Below are 19,208 nucleotides of genomic sequence, written 5' to 3'. Positions count from 1 at the left end.
ACTGCAGCCTGACAGAAAATGAGCTGACTCCTAAAGCAGCATACTGGGATCCACCATCAGGCAGAGATTATCGAGAACATCAATGACAGTACAACTGTGTCTAAGGTGATAATTATTCCAGTAACTGCAAGACAGAGAATTGAAGTTCTGCAATCTCTATAACAAAAATGAATCTGCCTTGTCAAACTTTTAAGAAGGTTAAGTTGGGAATCCCCCAGGTCTGTTGACATACATGTTTCAGATCTCTGCAGCCCTCCTCTGTCTTGTCTGCAGTGCAGAGACAAGTCACAATTTTCCTCCTGCCCCTGTCAAGTACCATAACTCTAGCTTAATCCACCTTCTGAGCTCCTTCTCATACATAAGAAATGTTATCAGATATAGTTTCAACGCCTGTGAACTTTGATAGTGCCTTGCTCAGTTTAAACCAAAATTACTTTGAGGCCCACAAATATCCTGTGTTTCCACTGCTTTAAAGTCACATGCAAAGTTTTGGAATTTGTTTGGGTTTTGTCCAGAAACCAGCACTTTGAATGCCTTGTGTTATTCAGTACTGTCTGATGACACTCCTTCTAGGTGTTGCTTTTTTTCTTAGGAATCGTATGTTCTTCCTTTCAGTGAAATCCATTATATTGTCCACTGCCGCTATGTTTTATGTAAGATACGTTGGTTAATAAAATGAAGGGACTTCATGCTTGTAAAACCAAACTGTCTCTTTAATTCACACAGATGTTGCAGTTAAGATTATCACTTAAACCACGGGCATACGAACTGATTTCCTGATACCTCCTGCAATGTGAGCCGCTCCTACAAAGAAACATTCATGCAGGTTGCTACAAGCACTCCTTCATTACCCCAGCCAAGGATCTGGCAAGAAAATAGAGGCTTCATTGTACAAAGTGCTGTAAATTATTAAATTAAAAGTGGGTTTGTCCCAACAGTTCATTTTAATACAAAGGGCAGTACAAAGAAATGTTATTCCCATTTTACAGACAGTAGACTGAGGCATGGGCATAATAAACGATATGCCCAAACAGAAAATCTGTCCTAGAACAGGGAATTGAACTTGCAGACTTTCATTTATTTAACTACAAAACTAAAGGAACACAGAAGCGCTATTAAAACTGCTGGTTCTGAAACACCCATACATAGGTCTGACATACATCACATTTCCAGTTATCACAGAATCATAGAATGGTTTGGGTTGGAAAGGACCTTAAGATCATCTTGTTCCAAACCCCTTGCCATAAGCAGGAACACCTTGCACCAAACCATGTCGCCCAAGGCCTTGAACACGGCCAGGGTTGGAGCATTCACGACTTCCTTGGGCAACCCATTCCAGTGCCTCACCACCCTCACCGTGAAGAACTTCTTCCTTATATCTAATCTAAACCTTCCTATTGGTTCCTAAAAGAATAACTTCAATTACGTAAAATGTTTTCTGTTTCTGAGGGACATAACTGAACTCTGTGTTCTTCCATTGGGTCTAGAGACCTCCACTCTGCAGCACAAGCTGCTCCCTTCCCCACCTACCAAGCATCTCTGTAACTGATGTTACCTGCCAAGTTCTCAATAGTACTGAGTTCTTACATCAGAGTTTTGTGTATCCGCTCTATGGCTTCCTCCAGTTCTTCCTTCTGGTCTGGAACAAACCGGTACTCCGAGACGTAACCTGCAGTGTGCTTATATGGGTCATAGTCCCCCAGCTCAGCTAAAGGATACAAGAAGAAAAGAAAGGTCACCTATTTTCAACACTTTACATTAACCAAAAAGTGTTGTATCATCCACTTACAGGTCCCAAAACACCTCTTTCCAACTGACTGTCAATTTACTGTGTAGTCCATTAAAAAAACCAAATACAATACGTAACTATTCATATGACCATGCATAAAACCAAGAAAAAAATGTTTTCAGTCATTTTAAAAGAGAAATGGAAGGCTCAGAGCTAGAGGTTTTGACAGAAAATGTACCACTTCTACAGGACTGAATATAATTTTGTCCAAGCTAGCAAAGTTGAGATTTGATGACATACATTATTTGGCAGCATATGTAAAAGAAGTGTAGAAAAAAGTTTGGGTTTTGGAATATCTGTGCCTGACACAGACATTTCTCAGGAGTTTTTATATACTTTGAGCAACTGCAGGCTCTTAATAAAAAGATAAAGCTTTTTATAGTCAGTGGGAATGTATTATTGCTGATTCCAGGACTAGCTTTAAATCACTGTATGTAACCTTTGCCATGCTTTAATTCTCCTCTCTCATATAAGCTTCTTCATTGTTTTCCAACAGAATATCTGAAATTAGAATCTCAGTTACACGATTTTATACCAAAACAACAGCTCCCCATATTCTAACCACCTTACAAAATGACTGAAGAACAAGAAATTATTATTTTTTTCTCGTTTCTAATAAAACCATTAAGATGTTACCATCATTATGCATCTTCCTACCTCATATTTGCAGCATTTTTTCAGGGAAGGGATGTATGCCAGTAGAGCAAAATGTGTATTGCAAACAGTTTTTCAGAGTATATGACATGCCACATTTCTTAGATGGGAAAATGAAGTAAAAAATAATTGTACAAAAACTGCCTGAATTTTTAGCTTTTTAGGAACACATATAACACACCATGAAATTCTGTATAATGTCCACTTCCATTTTATTCACAAATTATTCTGCCTTGCTATTCTAAAATGGAAATCTAAGGAGGACTGGTTTTTATGTTGTATTAAGTGTTGTTAAGCCAGTCATGGAACACTAATAATACAGATAATCTTTGCTTAATACTTATCACTCATGAGAAATCTAAATTTAACATAGAAAAAATTATAAATACAGGTCCCAGCATGGCTCATCATATGCTTCTTGGTTACCAGTTGTGTGTGAATGCAGAGCTTGAGCTGTAATGTGAAAAGAATAACTGGTGGACAGACAACTCCTTTCTAATTGATTGCTAGTTCTATCAAGTGTGCAGGACACAACATCCGCTTCTGAAAAGCTAACTACTGGTGGGTGAATGCAGATAAATGACAGTCATAATTAAAATTCTTCACTTCCGGTCAAAACACATCCTTCCTTCAAGCACAGGTGCATTCATGTTAACATAATCTAATTCTTGAAAGGATCTTTGATTTGACAGACTTTGTTGGGTGAGGCTGCCAACAGCCCACCAGTCTGTGACCTCTTGACAAAGGTTCTTCCATACTTTATGTGCAATCCAGAGTAAGTCACAAAAACTTAAGTACACATGATATTCCTCAGCAAGGCAAAGTGTTTGACAGAATCTTCAGAATGACTCTCCAGTTTCTTCTTTACATTAACTTCTATATTGCTTCCCTATTATCTGTTCAGTACAGTCACCTGTTTACAGTTCTTTAGATTAAATCAATCATATTAGTTTTGTTCTGCTTTGAAATGAATGCATGAAGTATTAGTGAAGTCTTCAGTCACCACTTAAAATTAATCCTAATGCAGGATCAACAGAAATAAACTCTCAGCTGGCCAGAAGAACTTACACTGAATTATATATGCTCCCAGCTGTGCTGCAGTGTTGCTTGGACAAGGCAAACGGCCCTGTAAAACATCTTGCTTGACCTGCAAGAAAAACTGATACCTAAAACAGAGAGAGAAAATCAATGTTGTTTGATGCATCAAGTAATGTTATATCGTATTTCATTTTACTGAAGACATGCCATGTACTATAACCACGTGACAGTCGAGAACATTTCTCACTGACTTTACCCCTACAGACCCTGAAGTAACAAACAAGATTAATTTGGTGAAAGAGCTTAGGTACAGGGACATTCTTTAGTTTTCTCATCTGCTTGTATCATACAGATATAATTAATTTTCCCCCTAAAAACATAATTTCTCTCTTTTGACTTTCATAGAGCAGTCAGGAAGTGGGGAAAAGGACTAAGAATCAGAAAAATTGAACAAGAAACCTACCAAACAGCTAAAGTTTAACCTGATCACTGGATCAAAGTAAGGGAGAACTGGGCATTGGATGCTTTTTTACTCAAATGTTTCCTTTCCACACACCCAAGAATCAACTCTGAAGCACCCAGCAGTTTTGATGCAAGTCTACACCTCCATGAAAAGGATGGAAGGGCATACCACTAGCACCTAACTGTATCTGTTGTAACATGGAGTACTCTCCTCCTTGGAATAGACATAGCAGGGGTAAAAAACATAATTTTCAAAGTCTACACTTTATGAAGCACATACTGAAACCACTTGCAGTAAAACAATATGCACAAAACAGACAGAAAAGTAAAGACAAGTGAACAAGCCAACATAAAAAGGATCTGCTTGGTTTTGCAACTCCCTATACTCATTTATAGGAAACCTTTCAAACACTGGTTGCATTTTGTCTGGTTTTACTACAATAGATGTTTGCAGGATTTCATGTCAGCCTAAGCGAATTTCTTGTACCAAGCTCCTACAGCAGGTAACAATACTGAGAAGCTAACTTTTTAAAGAAAAAATGGTCATCCATACAAGCATATAGTCTTCTCATTTTTCACTAATTCAACATTATCTACATAAAGCCATTCAGCTACACTGAAAATAATTTATTCTGTGTTAGTACAAGTTACTTATGAAGCACCTTGGAATGATCTGTAAGTTCAAAGTGCATTTACGCTGATTGCAGGGAAGTTCGCAAACTGCAGATTGCATGACAGCTGATCACAAATCACTTAAGATCCAATCAAATGTACTAGATTTTACCAGCCCAGATGAGCATCTGAAAAAGGGTAAGTGTCTTTCTGGTTAATGATCCCCCAGAATTTTTGCTGTGACACGTATTACAGGAGAAATGTCCATCCTTTAAAAAATGGCTAATACTCTCTGCCTTAAAGGACCAGGGCACTGTGTAAGTATTTTCTGGGAATATCATGAGGGAACACAAAGCACATACACTCAGTGTTTCTTCACTCTAAGCAATACCTCAGCAGTGCTTCTAGCTTATGTTTGCCAGTCCTATCTAGACAAAACTCCTCTGTATGAATGGTGATAATGACAAAAATTATTTTACATCTACTGTGGAGTACACAGCATCTTCTTTTTAACATGAAATGCATTTCTGATATGCACCCATCTTTCCGTCAGCACTCCTCCATCTCCACAGTGCTTCTGTAGAACTTCATACCAGACAATACTACAAATATTTTCTCCATAACATCTATAATTCTATATTCTCATAGCATAGTCTCAAAATAAAGCAGGATAGAAAACTGCAAAAAACACTCCCTACCTGCAAAAAAAAAAAAAAAAAAAATAAATCGGAGGCAACTGCTAAATGTGTAAGTGACTCCTCTGAAGTAAACAACTTGAATTCCCAATGAAGCCACTAAGCTCCTCTCCCTTTTGCCACTAAGGACAACAAGACTTTTTGTCCACTTTTTGTCCGAACTTATAGCTGAAGCACTCTCACCTTGTGCACGGTCAAGTTTGTCATGTATATATGATAGTGGCTAAGCACTAGTTTGCTCTAGCAACCACATACAATAAACACCGCTGCATTAGCTTTTGCCTACAAGCTGGACAGATTTTGCTGTAAAGCAATTACAAATTTGACACATTTTCATTATCTGCGAATAGTAATCATGTAATGCCACAGATCACCAGTATCTATTAACAGGAGCGTCTGCTCTCATATCCATTAAAATGACAAACACATGCTCCAAAGAAACATACTGGTTAGCACAAAACAGTTAACACTTTTTGATCATTAGAATTACACACTTTGGCAGAAAATAATTATTATAAAGAAAAGTAGGGCCTTTAATCACTCCTAAGCAAGAAGAGCTTTCTTTTTTTATTTCTGGGATAAAAAACCCCAAAACAAAAACAAACAAACATACAAAACCACCAAAAAAAAAAAAATCAAACAAAAAACCCCCTTCGTACCAAGATTCAGGGGTCTACAGGAATAAATGCTCAGAAATGTTGAGGGCAATTGATTATTCAACATGTTTTGATGAAGACTGTCCACAAAAGCGTAGCACTTTCTTATGCCTTCCCTCTGTGCCTTCTAAGGTGCAAATCCTGCATAACCAAATACTGTGAAGACATCAACAGAGGCTTAGTAATTATACTAAAATGCTTCTCAGCTGGAGTCACACACCTAATCAGCAGTGCAAATCACTGACTGACCTGATCACAACGCAAAGAGAAACAGTTTTTGAAAACTTAGCCCCTGTCATTTCCCAGACAAAAATCCTCCTGGCTAGCAATCACAACAGGTTCAGTGTCAAAAGCTCCCTCCCCAGGGCCATCCATCCTACCCTGTGAGCAGGGCAGAAAGTGCTTCTAAAAAAGTATAGGAAAACTACATCAAACTTTCTTGGTACAGGGGCTCACATTGCGGCCAGTTTACACTCTTTTACCTGCAAAATCAGTGTTTACTACTTTTACCATGCAAGCCTCAATCTTGTTATATTGGAGACTTCCATTCCTGTTGTACCAGTATAGAAACAAAATAATTTTCTTACTCTGGTACAAGAAAAATATTCTGCCTGTTCTGTAACTGCCACCTTTGATTAAGGAAAATTTAAAATCCTGTATGCATCCTAATGAATTCTTATGTGACATCAAAAGAAGTATTTTGTCATTTATTAATGCAAGCCAGTGCACTGATTTTGCCCGCCTACCTATTCAAATCCTCAAATTTCCTTCAGAACCTAAAACTAAGTGTCTACGACCTTCCATAAATAAACCGAACAGAAAACCCTGAGTGTGAGAGTTCAGGCAAGCATGTGTGTGTATGTGCTTGTATGCGTGTTGTGCATGTGTTAGCATGTGTATTCGCATATTTTGTAAAGGCCAAGCTTAGCTAAAAGCATCAAAAGCATGCAATTCTCCAATTTCCTTCACGTATTTTTAGAAAGACCGAAAGAAACCCTCTTGAAAAACAGTTCCAGAATTTAAGCTATAACCAATAAGGAACCGAATTCCCTGCATCCATATTTTATATCCAAGTAAACTCTAAATGCAATTAAAGCACCAAGAAATGCAGACATGACAATGCATTACTTAAAAAATAGACAAAAACAACCCACACAACAAAACACAAATGCACATCAACTCTCTTCAGGTTTTGATGCACCAGAGGGCACCTTTTCATCTTGGATTTCCAAATGGTTGTCCATACTGACCACTGTGAGGCTAGTCACAATTCTCTTCCTACATCTTCAAGCAAAAACATTCAGACATTCAAGTGGAATGAAAACCAAGCCAGAAACACCACAAAAACACGCACCTGGCTGGAACAGATTACTGCCCTGAAATAAACAAAATACAAATTCCATTCTTATGGAATACTGTACCTTGTAATTTCTTCTTTAAGTTTACACGGATCCTCTGCATAGAATTTAATGCCAAAATACAGGGTGTATGGTGGTCCAGCTGAGGGAAAAAGTATTTGGTGCAAAAGTCAGTTGTTATGAACTATTAACGTTTATTAATTGATACTAGTTGACCACAAAAGAGCTAAGAAGCCTATCTTACAACACCTGAAAATTTCAGAAAAAATATTACACCCACATCGCAAATCCATTACGTATTTTCGATTTTACAGCTTGTCTGACTACTTGGAGTTTTTGTTTATTTTGAAGATTTAACTTTGGATTTCATTGCTAACTTGCAATTTCTCCAAGTTTTTGGTTTCGGTTTTTTTTTTTTTACAGCTTGATTTTGACTTTAGGTACTTTTTTCACTGAAACTATTTCAAAAAATTTTACTGTACATGAAATGTGATTCCCTGTCATAACTAGTAATACTGAACACTAATGCCTTCCAAATTTTCAAATATCTTATGAAGCAACTTTAATTATGTGCCACTTCAATTAAGAAATATTGGAAAAAGCTTTTCTAATTAACTTCCAAAAAATATTATTCTCCCAAAAGATTCAGTTAACTCAATACTGAAATTGTTATAGCTACATTTATTCCATACATGCTCCACTTGTATCTGTTTATAGAAGGTCTCCAAATTCTTAATATACTCTTATCATGTTCTTTAATTATAATAAATAACAGATCTTGCATCTGTGATATCTGAAGAGTGATATCTGAAGAGTGACAGTAACAGCAGACACTATTATTAGTAAGAGGCACTACTTCTACTTTCAGAAGCAGAAAGGAATCTAAATCGGTTTTGGTATGGTACAGTACAATAGAGGTATCACAGCTACTATAAAATTAATTATACAAGTTAAGAATAACACCATTTATTATTCTAAAAATAATAACTCTAAGAAAGTCTTTGGACAATAATCACACAAATTACTGGAAAAGCATGGTATGTTCAATCTATGTGTGAAATTTTGATACAGCTGTAAACTGCAGTAATAAACTTGTTCAAGAACTATCAATCTGTTGTGACTAGAATATAAACGTTGCACAGCTGTACATATGGAAAACTGCCTCTGATCTTCAGATATATTCTTTACGTTCAAACTGGATACATACTGTTTATCAATTCTTTATGTTCAGCAAGGCTCTTTGCAGGATCTAGCCAGTACTGTAAGACAGATAATGATAGCAATTAGTCACTTAACATTGAAAATCAATATAGAACAACTGCAATTCTATATTTATTCATATATTGATATTTATTAGCACACTTCAGTTTGCTAATGACAAGCTTGTGCCAGTTTCTAATAAGAGAAACACTGGACAAGTCTAACATTGCGTATTTTCTCTGGGGGTAGGGGTCATCCTTAAAGGAAACCTGTTTGGTAAAAGCCACCATATCTCAGACTCATAACAAGCTGGTTCTACAGAAGTATCATACTAAATACCCCTTGGTGTCTGCCTGATCTGCCAGAGCTGGTATATGGATGTGCAACCTTGCTATTTTCTTCTTGAGAGATTAACTTAAACAGGGTAATTCTAAATAACAACAACGAAGTCTATAAAGCAGGATCTACAAGGAAAATGAAGGGGCTTCACTTATATTATGAAAAATAAAAGACTGTAGGCGGAGGAATAGGCATAACAGTACTACTGCAACACATGAGAAGCTGCTGTAAGAACACAGTATCAATTTTTCTTCATGTCCACCAAATATGAAGAAATTGGCTTAACTAGAAGGAAAGAAATATTAATTTCCATTTTCAGAAACAGTTTCAAGTGGCAGGGAGAGAGGACAACTGGAAATTGGCACTAAAGTAGGGAGGGCACAGACTCTTCCACCATACAGTTTACAAGGCTAGTTCAACAAATACGTCAGAGATGACTGAGGTACACTTTATACCTGCAGAGGGATGAATTATTATATGGCTTCCCAGACCGTGTGATCAACAGACAATCTGCAGTACTCTTTCTCACCGATTGCTCTGCCTCTACCAGACTTCTATTTGAAGTTACCCTGGTATTACTGATAACCACAGACCAGCTGTGTACTTTGCATTATGGGTACACCGGTCACCAGCAGCCCGCCTCTGTATTCCCTCCAGCTACTTCTTTCTTCCTTAACTTGACATTCTATGATTCAGATTTGGAAGAAAGTGCAGAGGCAGCTATGAAGACCATTCTTGCCTTCTTTTTCTTCAGTCCTCTTTTTTCATACACAGCTTCAATACAATCACCTGAGATTGGCACCACTCTTTAGAAACTGGAAGGAAAAAGGCTGCAGAACACAGCTTCTAGGAAGAGCAAATTAAGGCACATTGAATCTACTCCCTTAGTACCCACTTTTTAACTGAGGAACTACATGACCAATGAACAAAGAAACTTCTTACCTGCAGCCCTGAATTCACGCTATAGAGAATAAACACTAAATGATTAATCAAAAAATCTCCTCCTCCTATTCACAAAACTCCTTTGGACTAAAAAAATAAAATAAAAAAATCACTAATAGAACAAGTAACAAAGAAGGGAGGGGAAAACACTACAAAGCATTTGAGTGGAAAATCTCAAGCAACTTATTTCACAAGTGGTTGTAAACAAGTATTATTTTGACAAAACGTGAAAACAAACTATTTCCATTAGCTGCTGATCTACCTACAATAGAAACGTCTGTATGCCTTGTCCTTGACCATTGCAATTTCAAATCCTGGAATGTTTCTGTAGAAAATTTCCTAAATTTTGAAGGAAAAAAATATCCAGTACATACTTGTATCAAATACATCCAATAACTGTTAAAATATAAACCCTCTTAACCTCAACAGAAGGTGGAAAGGAAAGAAAAATTCATCACACTTGTTCAAAGCTCCCATTAGAACTCCAAATCACAATAGGCTGGGACAGAGAGTGGTGAGGAAGAGGAAAGACTCTCGTCTGCCTTCTCATTTTTTCTCCAGTAAGTATTTAGTGTTGGGGCAATGCCACAAACCCATGCTTAAAATCACTCTGTAACCATTTATTATTTCAAAGGCTGCCAAAATTTTCCTGAAAAATGCAAGGAGCGGGGGGAGGAGAGGGCGATTTCTAACATTTTATTTGTAAGCCAAAGATGCTGCAAAGAGGCAAAGGGCCCAGAATATACCCATCCAACTGCAGGGGATAAATTTTGTGAGTGTGAAAGGGGAATTTAGCATTTACAGATGAAACAGGGGAAAAAAATTGTTTCTAAATAGTCCTAATCAATGCAACTATCCAATTACTATGGTGATGGTTACTCTTTTACTAATTGTTATTTACAAACACCATAGAGCATTAGTTTAATTCAGTAATATTTTATTTACTAAAATTGACTATAAATGAACAATGTTATTAAAGAAAATAATTCCATCTAATTTTTTGGTAGAAATCATCTCTAAAAAGAAATATTTTAAAGTATAGAGTATCTAAGAATATCTAACATGGGCTGTACTGTCCTTCGCACTTTCACAAATATGGCTCCCATATGAACCAGATGCGTAAGCAGTATGCACCCAAGTGCCATGCAGTATTTCATATTTAACCCTTTTAAATGACTGCAAGCATTTTTCTGCAAATCTGGAATTTTCATTCCTTGTATCTGTATAGGGTTAAACCTCGGTCAAATTCCATGAACCTGTTTGAAACAAAATATTAAGTAGGTTGAAATGTTTGCTGTGATATCAATCAATGAAGTATCTTGTGGAGAAAAGCTTATCAGCTTCAAACTAAATCCTGGGCTGTCTTAATTACATTCTTACAAAGCTGTACCCATCATGCCACACATGCCAATTTCTGTTCACATCTGCAACAGGAAAAAACCCAACTTTCAAGAGAAAATATAGTATTTTTCAATTATAATCGGAAATTTTCAAGGTTTTTATGTAATTTAAACCAACACTATCAATTGGAATTACTTCGTCATTTTTAATGCAAATGTTTAGTGCAAATAATCTAAACCTAAGCTCAAAACATCCTTATACGAAACACATTAATTATCAGGCAATTCCTGTATCCAAATATGTATTTAATACTTCTGCCTTTATTAGAGTATGAAGTTATATTGATTATATTTAGTATTAGATCACCAGTGTGAGTATCCTGTTGATCCTGCTATGCACTAAACCCTTACTCTTACTGCCTTTAGTGTATCTGACCATCAGCTTTGTCTTGGTGTTTTAATCCATTAGCAATCTTCTAAAATTTCTAGCTTCTAATCAATATTATCAGTCTGCATTTTTTTTCCACTGGCTATGCCATCTCTATCAACAAGCACAAGTCTTTTTCTTTCTAGATAATTTAGTATATCATGCTTGTGGGCAAAGGTCAAATTCATACAAAACCAAAAATCCATATAAAACCAAAATACAAGCTAAGTACACTTCATCTGCTTTTCTAAGAAACTGAGATGAAGATATACACTACATTATATGACAGTAATTCCCTACAGAACAGACTTTTTTGATTGTATACAAACCTTTGTTGAAATCATGCCCTTCTTTCTATAGTTAAGTTACAGCCTGTTCTATCTGTAACCCTATCCAATTTGGTACAGCGACCTAGCAATATGAGTATGCTATAGTTACCTTCTCAGTTACACAGGATGGATCAAGAAACAACTTTCTGATCTGTACAACTTTCTGAGTTTGTACAGCAGGGATATGCAATTCATAGCACAGCCTTCTTTGCTCAGCTTTGTCACAGCTGATATGATCTACCACTACAGCACAGCAACTCCCAGCAGAAAGTTCAGTTTCACAAGGCACTGAGACGTGCCCTCTGGGCTACACAGCTGCAGAATAAATTGCCATCAGCTACCTCCACCTACTGTGCTCTCAGGTCTGTAGGCTCAAAACAGGACTTCATTGCAGCAGAGAAATAAAAACACACATCTACACTACAGAGCAGATACACGGTACAGATACAGAGTGCTGCACATCTCATGTTAGCTCCAGATTTCAGCACAGTGCACACATGTTCACACAGCACTGCACCAGAACTAACAGGCTGGGGAAAGGAGCTTGGCTGCTATACCAAATTAACATGGTGATACAGCTTTCTGTGTTTGCATTTCTCCCTTCAAAACCCAGACTAGCATTATATCAGGTAAGAGAAGCATATATGCACCACAGCCTGCTGCACAATGCTGACATGCGTCCTGCAGTTAGGTTAAGCAGGTTTAGTATGAGGGATGATGAGAGGACAACCTGACCAATGTGAGATAGTAAGGTACAGCCAGGTTTCCGGAACTAGGAAAAAAAAAAAAAGAAGTATTATCAACAGACCTTTAAAACGCTTTTGGTTGTCTGGTTTTCTGCAATAAGGGAGTTTAAAAATCTTTCTTGTAAGAGAAGTTCTAATAGCATGACTCTTGTCAGCACACTTTTGTGATTTGACAAGGGAATGCCTTTGGGCTTCAAAAGCACCCTTTCCTTCATCAAATTCTGCTCAGCTGTTCCTGAATATTGCAATTTCCATTCTCTCTTTTGTGTGCCTCAGGAAAATACTGGCCTCTTGCCACAACAGTAATCAGCACAACTATCCTAAGGCACACTGGAGACACCACAAAGGCAGCACAGTACCACAGGGACTGTGTGGGGAGCACCTGGGAGCTGCAGCACTGTAGGAAGAGAGAGGGGCAGGGGACCTGCACCGCCCTCCCAGCAGTGGCTTACCCAGTATTTGGGCCTTCCTCCACTAAAGGAGAGGTACACCATTCGGCCACTGTTTTCCCCAAATACTAAAGTGATGAGAGACTACAGTACGGAGTAGAGTTTCCTAAAACACCTTTAGCTTTTGCAACAGAGATTCTCATGATCATGTCCTGCCTGAAAATACCAAATGGAGCATAATGTCCCACATTTCTGGCAGATCAGGCAGAAGACAAAAATGTCCTGTCAATCAGGACCCAGCTGACCATCCACATTAAGAAGCATAAGGACTGTACTTGGTCTCAGCTTAGCCTAACGTGATTGTCAACAGAAACTGCAGCAACACAAAAGGCTCAGGTGAAGGGCTGATGAAGGACAGTGAGAGGTTCAGTGGCAGTCAAAGGAAACTGATCTTCCTTTTGAAGTATCTCCACCAAAAAAGGTACTCATGCACTACATTAAAAAGCACCATGTAGTTTGTCAAACAAAGCACACAGACGTGCTTTGTCACTACTGACAACATACAGCATTAGTTCAACCCATCTGTTTATTCAGGTGTAGTTTTATAATACAAGATTTGTAATTAATGATTAAATGCTATGTCTCAATTAATTATTGCAAGATACTCATCGGTTTTCCTTAGGAGTCCTGTCTTGTTCAGAGCGTAAGATAGATATAGCTTCTGGCAACCTGTAATCTTACAGAGCTTGATTTTGCAAATTAAATAATGTCCTTTGACCATGGAGAGTTTGGGTGAACCTGAAACATCAGTAAAGTGAAATTTGTCTAATATGACCAAACTACTGCCTTAGACACGTCATCATCCAATTTATGCTTTATCCTTCTGGTCTTCCCAGTGCCATCCAGCACTGTCAATCTGTTTGCTGAATCCAGCTATTCTCTTTCACCTGCTAATTAGTTTGTTGGTTGTTCAGAAAGAGACTATTTTGATGTTATGCATTCATATATAGCACAGTGCAATCTTGTTCACTGATTACAGCCATTAGAGCCTTACTAGTACTACTAAAATAATTATGATACCACCCACGTAAGAGGTAGCACACCAACACAGCTCTTAAAAGACTTCCTGAAAGTGCTGAGGCATGCAAAAGTAATGGGGAAAACAATTAGACAAGTTCTTTCAAACTCTTAATAAAAAAAAAATATAAAAATAAATGTTTCTTTGTGACTGGGTTGCGTTCTTTAAAATGCATAGTTTTGTCCACCTTGCTTTATTCATCATTCAGTTAATAGTGTCATGCCCTACAGCTCATGCACACTACCACAATACAAAACACAACAGTATCACACAACTGAATCATCTAATCTGTTAGCAGGATGCCTCCAAAAATGTGGCTTTATGTGTTAAAGTCTTTTATGGAACAGATACAATTTTCTCTTTTCATAATGCCATATACACCGTTAAATACATAGTGTGCATGCCTCTGGAAATGTTCACAGCAATAGCCATTTCTATTAGTAGTAAGTAATAGCCATTATTTGCCTCTACAGGAAAAAGGTAAATACATTTGAGAGAAGAAAACACCCACCTGTTCTTCATTTATACCTCAATTTCCTCAAGAAATCAAAATTATGTTTTTAACAGCCTACCTTTCATTCACAGCTGAATCTGACTTTCACCTCCATGGAATGAAACTTGGTTAGAAGCTTATCAAGGATCTGAATGCATAAATATCTAGACCACGGCACAGAAATACAGATATACTGCGTAGAGCAGTATGTAGCTCTCAGCAGTGATTAATCTTTTTCTGCTAACACTGTTCTGACTTCAGTGTCTGCATGTTCAAATTCTCTAAACAAAAGAAAGGGTCAAATATTTAACCAATTCAATGACATTATTATTTTCAGATGAAACATGACATCTTTTGAGGTCAGGGTCTTGCGCAGTACTCTCAGAACAGAACAGTGACTTTAAAAGCATAACTGCTTGAGTTAATTTAACTGTAGGCCTGGCATTATTCCCTTTATTAAACTACAGCAATGTGAAGACCATCCAGTGAATATGGTGCTGGTCCCACCTGCTGAGCATCCCTTGCTCCTCACCTCTGACTGAAGGCTCTGCACAAGCCATTTGGGGGGAAGAGGAGAGGGGGTACTCCAGACAGTGCTGCCCCAAGCAACTGCCTGCTTTGGCTGAATCAGCCGAATTTTGATTTTCTTGCCTATTTAGGATGTAATGTCCTGGTGGAAAAAGCTTCCAGACATCTGGGGAGTCCCTGTAAGGAATACTCAAGAGAGCATGGGCTCAAGGACACAGAGATGGTTAAGGCAGAGTGAAAATGTCATTGCCAACACCCTGACTCCTGGGGCTTTACCAGTGCAGCCACCACATCAACAATACAATACACTTTGCAACAGGCATTTGGCCTTTGGTCCAAGCAAAACAGCCTGTGACATGCTTAGGGACATTGCTCCCCAGACACCTCAAGGCCAAGCAAGGCCAGACAGCACAGTGCACCAAGCACTGCCTTCACAACACAGTATTAAAAGGGTAAAATTATTAATCCTACTTTCGTATCATAATTTTGTACTATTTACGCTTTGTTCATTTACTTTTCAACACCATTTAGCATTTGATTCAGTTCTATCTAAGCTATTAATAGTTATTCCAAGACTTTATTGCAAACAAACACAAAGAAATTATTACCGGAAACCTAAGCCAGGAAACAGTGAAAGTTAGTGAAAGTATGACAATCTAATGCTTACAAGCAAACAGCACAACAGGGTGTATTTTACATATGGAAATCCAGTCTGCCGCATCTTTTGCTCACCGTTTGATGACTTCGGTCACAGTAGCGCAGTCCAAAGTAATCTATCTCCACTAGGTTTAAGTGACGAAATACGTAGCCCAGGACAACTGACCCTTTTGTTGATTTCTGTGGGAAAGAATTTACAGAGGCTTTTCACAAAGATGCTCTGCCTTTGTCAGCTATATGCAGTAGCATTCATGCATTCTATTAGCTTTGTCTGAAAAAAAACAGGAGGCAGTTCCCAGTGCCTTTAACAAAAACTTCAGCTGTACAGAAGAAAATATTTTGCCCTCTCACATGTTTAATCAATCATTCTGTAAATACTATTAGGTAGCTGGCAGGTCAACAGTTACAAAACAGAAAATAAAACAAAAAAAGCTCAAGTGTACTTGCAAAAGTGCAATGTTGGTGAACCTAGCATTTTTCCAGAAAAGGTCTGTTCTCTAATCAAAATTCTAATTCCCATGATATATTTTAATTCTAAAATCATCCTCGTCCTTCCAGTATGGGCCTGTCACTCAAATTCTGACAGTGAAGATCAGGAAGCAAAACTTTGCCCTTCGGATCTAAATTATGCATCATTAGCTGCTCTGCTACTACCCTTTGTAAAGAAGGTTAGGTTTTATTTGTTTTCTTTTAAAGTATTTTAATAGTAGAAGTGAGAGCAATCCAACACACTGAATTGAAATAATCCTGTTGATTTCTTGAACAGTATTCATTAAGTGTTTAAACTAGTATTTGCACACAACGCTGGGGACAACACTGAAAGCAAGATTGTACTTTTGAGACTGTATTATAAAAAGCTCACTTCCACCTGAATGCCTCTGACTTGTCAGTTCGCCTGGTAGCCAACAGCACATGGACTGGGAAGGCTGAGAAAATTAGAGAGTGATCCCCACTCAGAACCAGTTAGAACCTTTGACTATTACGGTTCTAAATTCTACAAGAAAATATGGACATAAGGCATAACTAGCTTCTGGTTAACTGCTTCACATTGTATAAACTGCTAGACTGCAGTAAAATCAATGGAGAGAAAAGATGCTGGAAGAGGAAGCTGTGGGATATTGTTTGTGCTACTTCACTTTTTAGCTTACAAACAGGTAATTTCAAAATTAAAATGTCAAATAATACTGATTTTTAAAAAAACACCCAATGCAGCTTTGCTGTTGAAGTATCAATCACATAACAACAGTGAAGATGCATTCAGTTTTTTTCAGCTGGTGCATTCATTTGGTCAGGATTTGTACCCCGTCACATGGGCAGGGCCAATACAACAATTTTGGATGGCCACTCAAACTCTATGCTAGCCATGACAAGGTAAATATCCCCGGTAAACTGGGAATTATGTACCCATACTATTCACCAGATTTACTGTATGTTTGCTTAAATCAGGAGATGTTCTTGAAACATTCTTGGCATGCAACAGTCTAAAGCCACCATACAGATTGTTTACGCTCAGCAACTGTAGCTACATATTCCCTCAGCATGTACAGTGAGACTTAATGATCAGCCACAAAACAGAAAATCATTTTGGGAAAAACATGATTAATGTGAGCTGCAATTCACAATATCTCATTTTAGCATTCTGGATAAAGCAGAGCGATACAGTGATTTTATCAACAGTGATGTTATCATCAGATTCCTCAACAAGAAAATGAGCTTAGGTTGTATGAACACATGGGACAAGAATCAGCCCACCTTAGCTACAAAGTGACTATCAGGAGCACTATAGCAAAAACACTGAAACAAAACAAAAACAAACCGTACCATAAAAAACCCACATTAAATTATTTAATTATTAGACAGCAAAGATTCAAGACTGAATCTGTAATTGTCTTGCCTCGTTTTATCTTTAAATCAGTTGTTATTCAAAGAAGCAGAAGACATGTCCCACTAAAAAGCACAGAGTAATGTCATGATATGTCAGTTATGTCATACGGCAAATTACCTTCAGCATTGGAACCATTTCTATCATCATTTAAACAGTATAACAATGTCTTAGGAACCTAAGGACAGGCATCTGTAGAAACAGACACAAGAAAAGATCAAAATAAACAAGCAGCCCTGACTACTAACAACCCCCACAGACAAATGATGGCACCAGTTTAAAATGGGTACTAAACGTTAGAAGATTAGTTCAGACAGGAGGAGCTCCACCACCAGCTGCTCAGAGGCCCATGGTTTTGACACGGCTAGCTAAAATGAGGTTAGTAAACCCTTGCAAAAGGCATAAACGGGGTTGCCTGCACCATGGCCTACAGGGTACATGGACTGGTCTCCACCAAAGGGATGCTGAGCTTCTGTGATCTTGAAGCTCAAATCTGTTTGCTTTCAGTGAGCTTTCTACTCTTTGACTGAACAGTAATGCTACTGATAGCATCAGTTTAGCTTTACCATAACTAAGAAACAGTGGCAAAGATGAAGCTGTCAATTTTAAATTCAGGCATCTTTCAACACTAATGCACACTCCTGGAAGTAATCAAAGATACTAACTTAAGAAAGGAGCTCAAGTTCTAAAGGAGTTTAACCTGCATAACTGTCCCAGTTTAGGATTTCTCTAGCCTCCTCAGTTGTCAGTCATCTTCAGTCAGCTGAGGACTGCAGTGGGCTCTACACAGAAAGCCTTGGGTGAGCTTTCCTCCCATGAAGGCTAAAACTAGTGCTATCCCCAAGAAACACACACATTTCATACCCGGTTTGGCTGAAATTAAAGACTCCCTTCTTTCCTTTCAGAGATAAATGGTAACAATGCGTAAATGGTAACAGGCTTTTTACCAGCAGGTATACCCACACTCCCCTAACCTCACCTTCCTTAACCTCCACTTTTCCCAGGACTGAGAAACGCTCTTCAGGTAAAACACTGACCCTTGCTGAAACTACTGCAACCTCATTTTAAATTAAAGTTCTCATTTTAAAGCCACATGACTTCAGGGTTTCACACTGGCAAAATGGCCCTTCAAATGGAGTTAAGAAAGCAGTTGTGCTGATGAATCATTCCCTAAGTGGCTACTTCTCAGTTCTGATCTATGTTTACTGCATTTGAAGAAATTTGCTAAGAAAAGCTATCTTATTTCACCTGATAAAATTACAGCAAAATTCAGCAAACTGCAACTAAAACTATCAAAGATGTTAACAGGATTACATTCACATCATGTATCACTGCAAAAATTACATAATCTGCCTTGCATTAAGCTCAGACTTGCTAGAGGCTTGCATTCTTAGAGGTAAACCCAAGAATATTTGAAAACATCATGAATTCTTGCTTTCAAGAGAGAACAAAGAATTGTTTAAATGAGTAATAACATCTTGCTTTACATTTTAGTACTCTGGCTTCCTAAACCAGAAAGGCAGGTTTGTACTGGCTAAAGAAAATGACAGCCAGAACATTCAAGATAGATCTAATTGTATTTTTTTAATCAAAA

At 37.8% G+C, this 19,208-nt stretch overlaps 1 protein-coding gene across 1 annotated transcript in view; it reads right to left on the bottom strand.

Annotated features, from left to right (window-relative positions):
* Nucleotides 1-15,912, bottom strand: part of EPB41L4A (erythrocyte membrane protein band 4.1 like 4A) — a gene marked incomplete at its 5' end in the record, with an annotated part of 63,269 nt that extends 47,357 nt beyond the window's left edge. The window contains 5 exon segments of the mRNA XM_010020844.1: nt 1,588-1,708; nt 3,512-3,609; nt 7,328-7,406; nt 8,472-8,523; nt 15,808-15,912. Coding sequence (XP_010019146.1) covers nt 1,588-1,708; nt 3,512-3,609; nt 7,328-7,406; nt 8,472-8,523; nt 15,808-15,912 — 455 coding nt within the window.
* Between the last annotated feature and the right edge of the window lie 3,296 nt (nt 15,913-19,208).

Source organism: Nestor notabilis, unplaced genomic scaffold (assembly GCF_000696875.1).
Source record: "Nestor notabilis isolate BGI_N333 unplaced genomic scaffold, ASM69687v1 scaffold4908, whole genome shotgun sequence".
NCBI classification, from domain to species: domain Eukaryota; kingdom Metazoa; phylum Chordata; class Aves; order Psittaciformes; family Psittacidae; genus Nestor; species Nestor notabilis.
The sequence above is the reverse complement of the archived record's forward strand: the minus strand, read 5'-3'. Positions and strand labels throughout refer to the sequence as shown.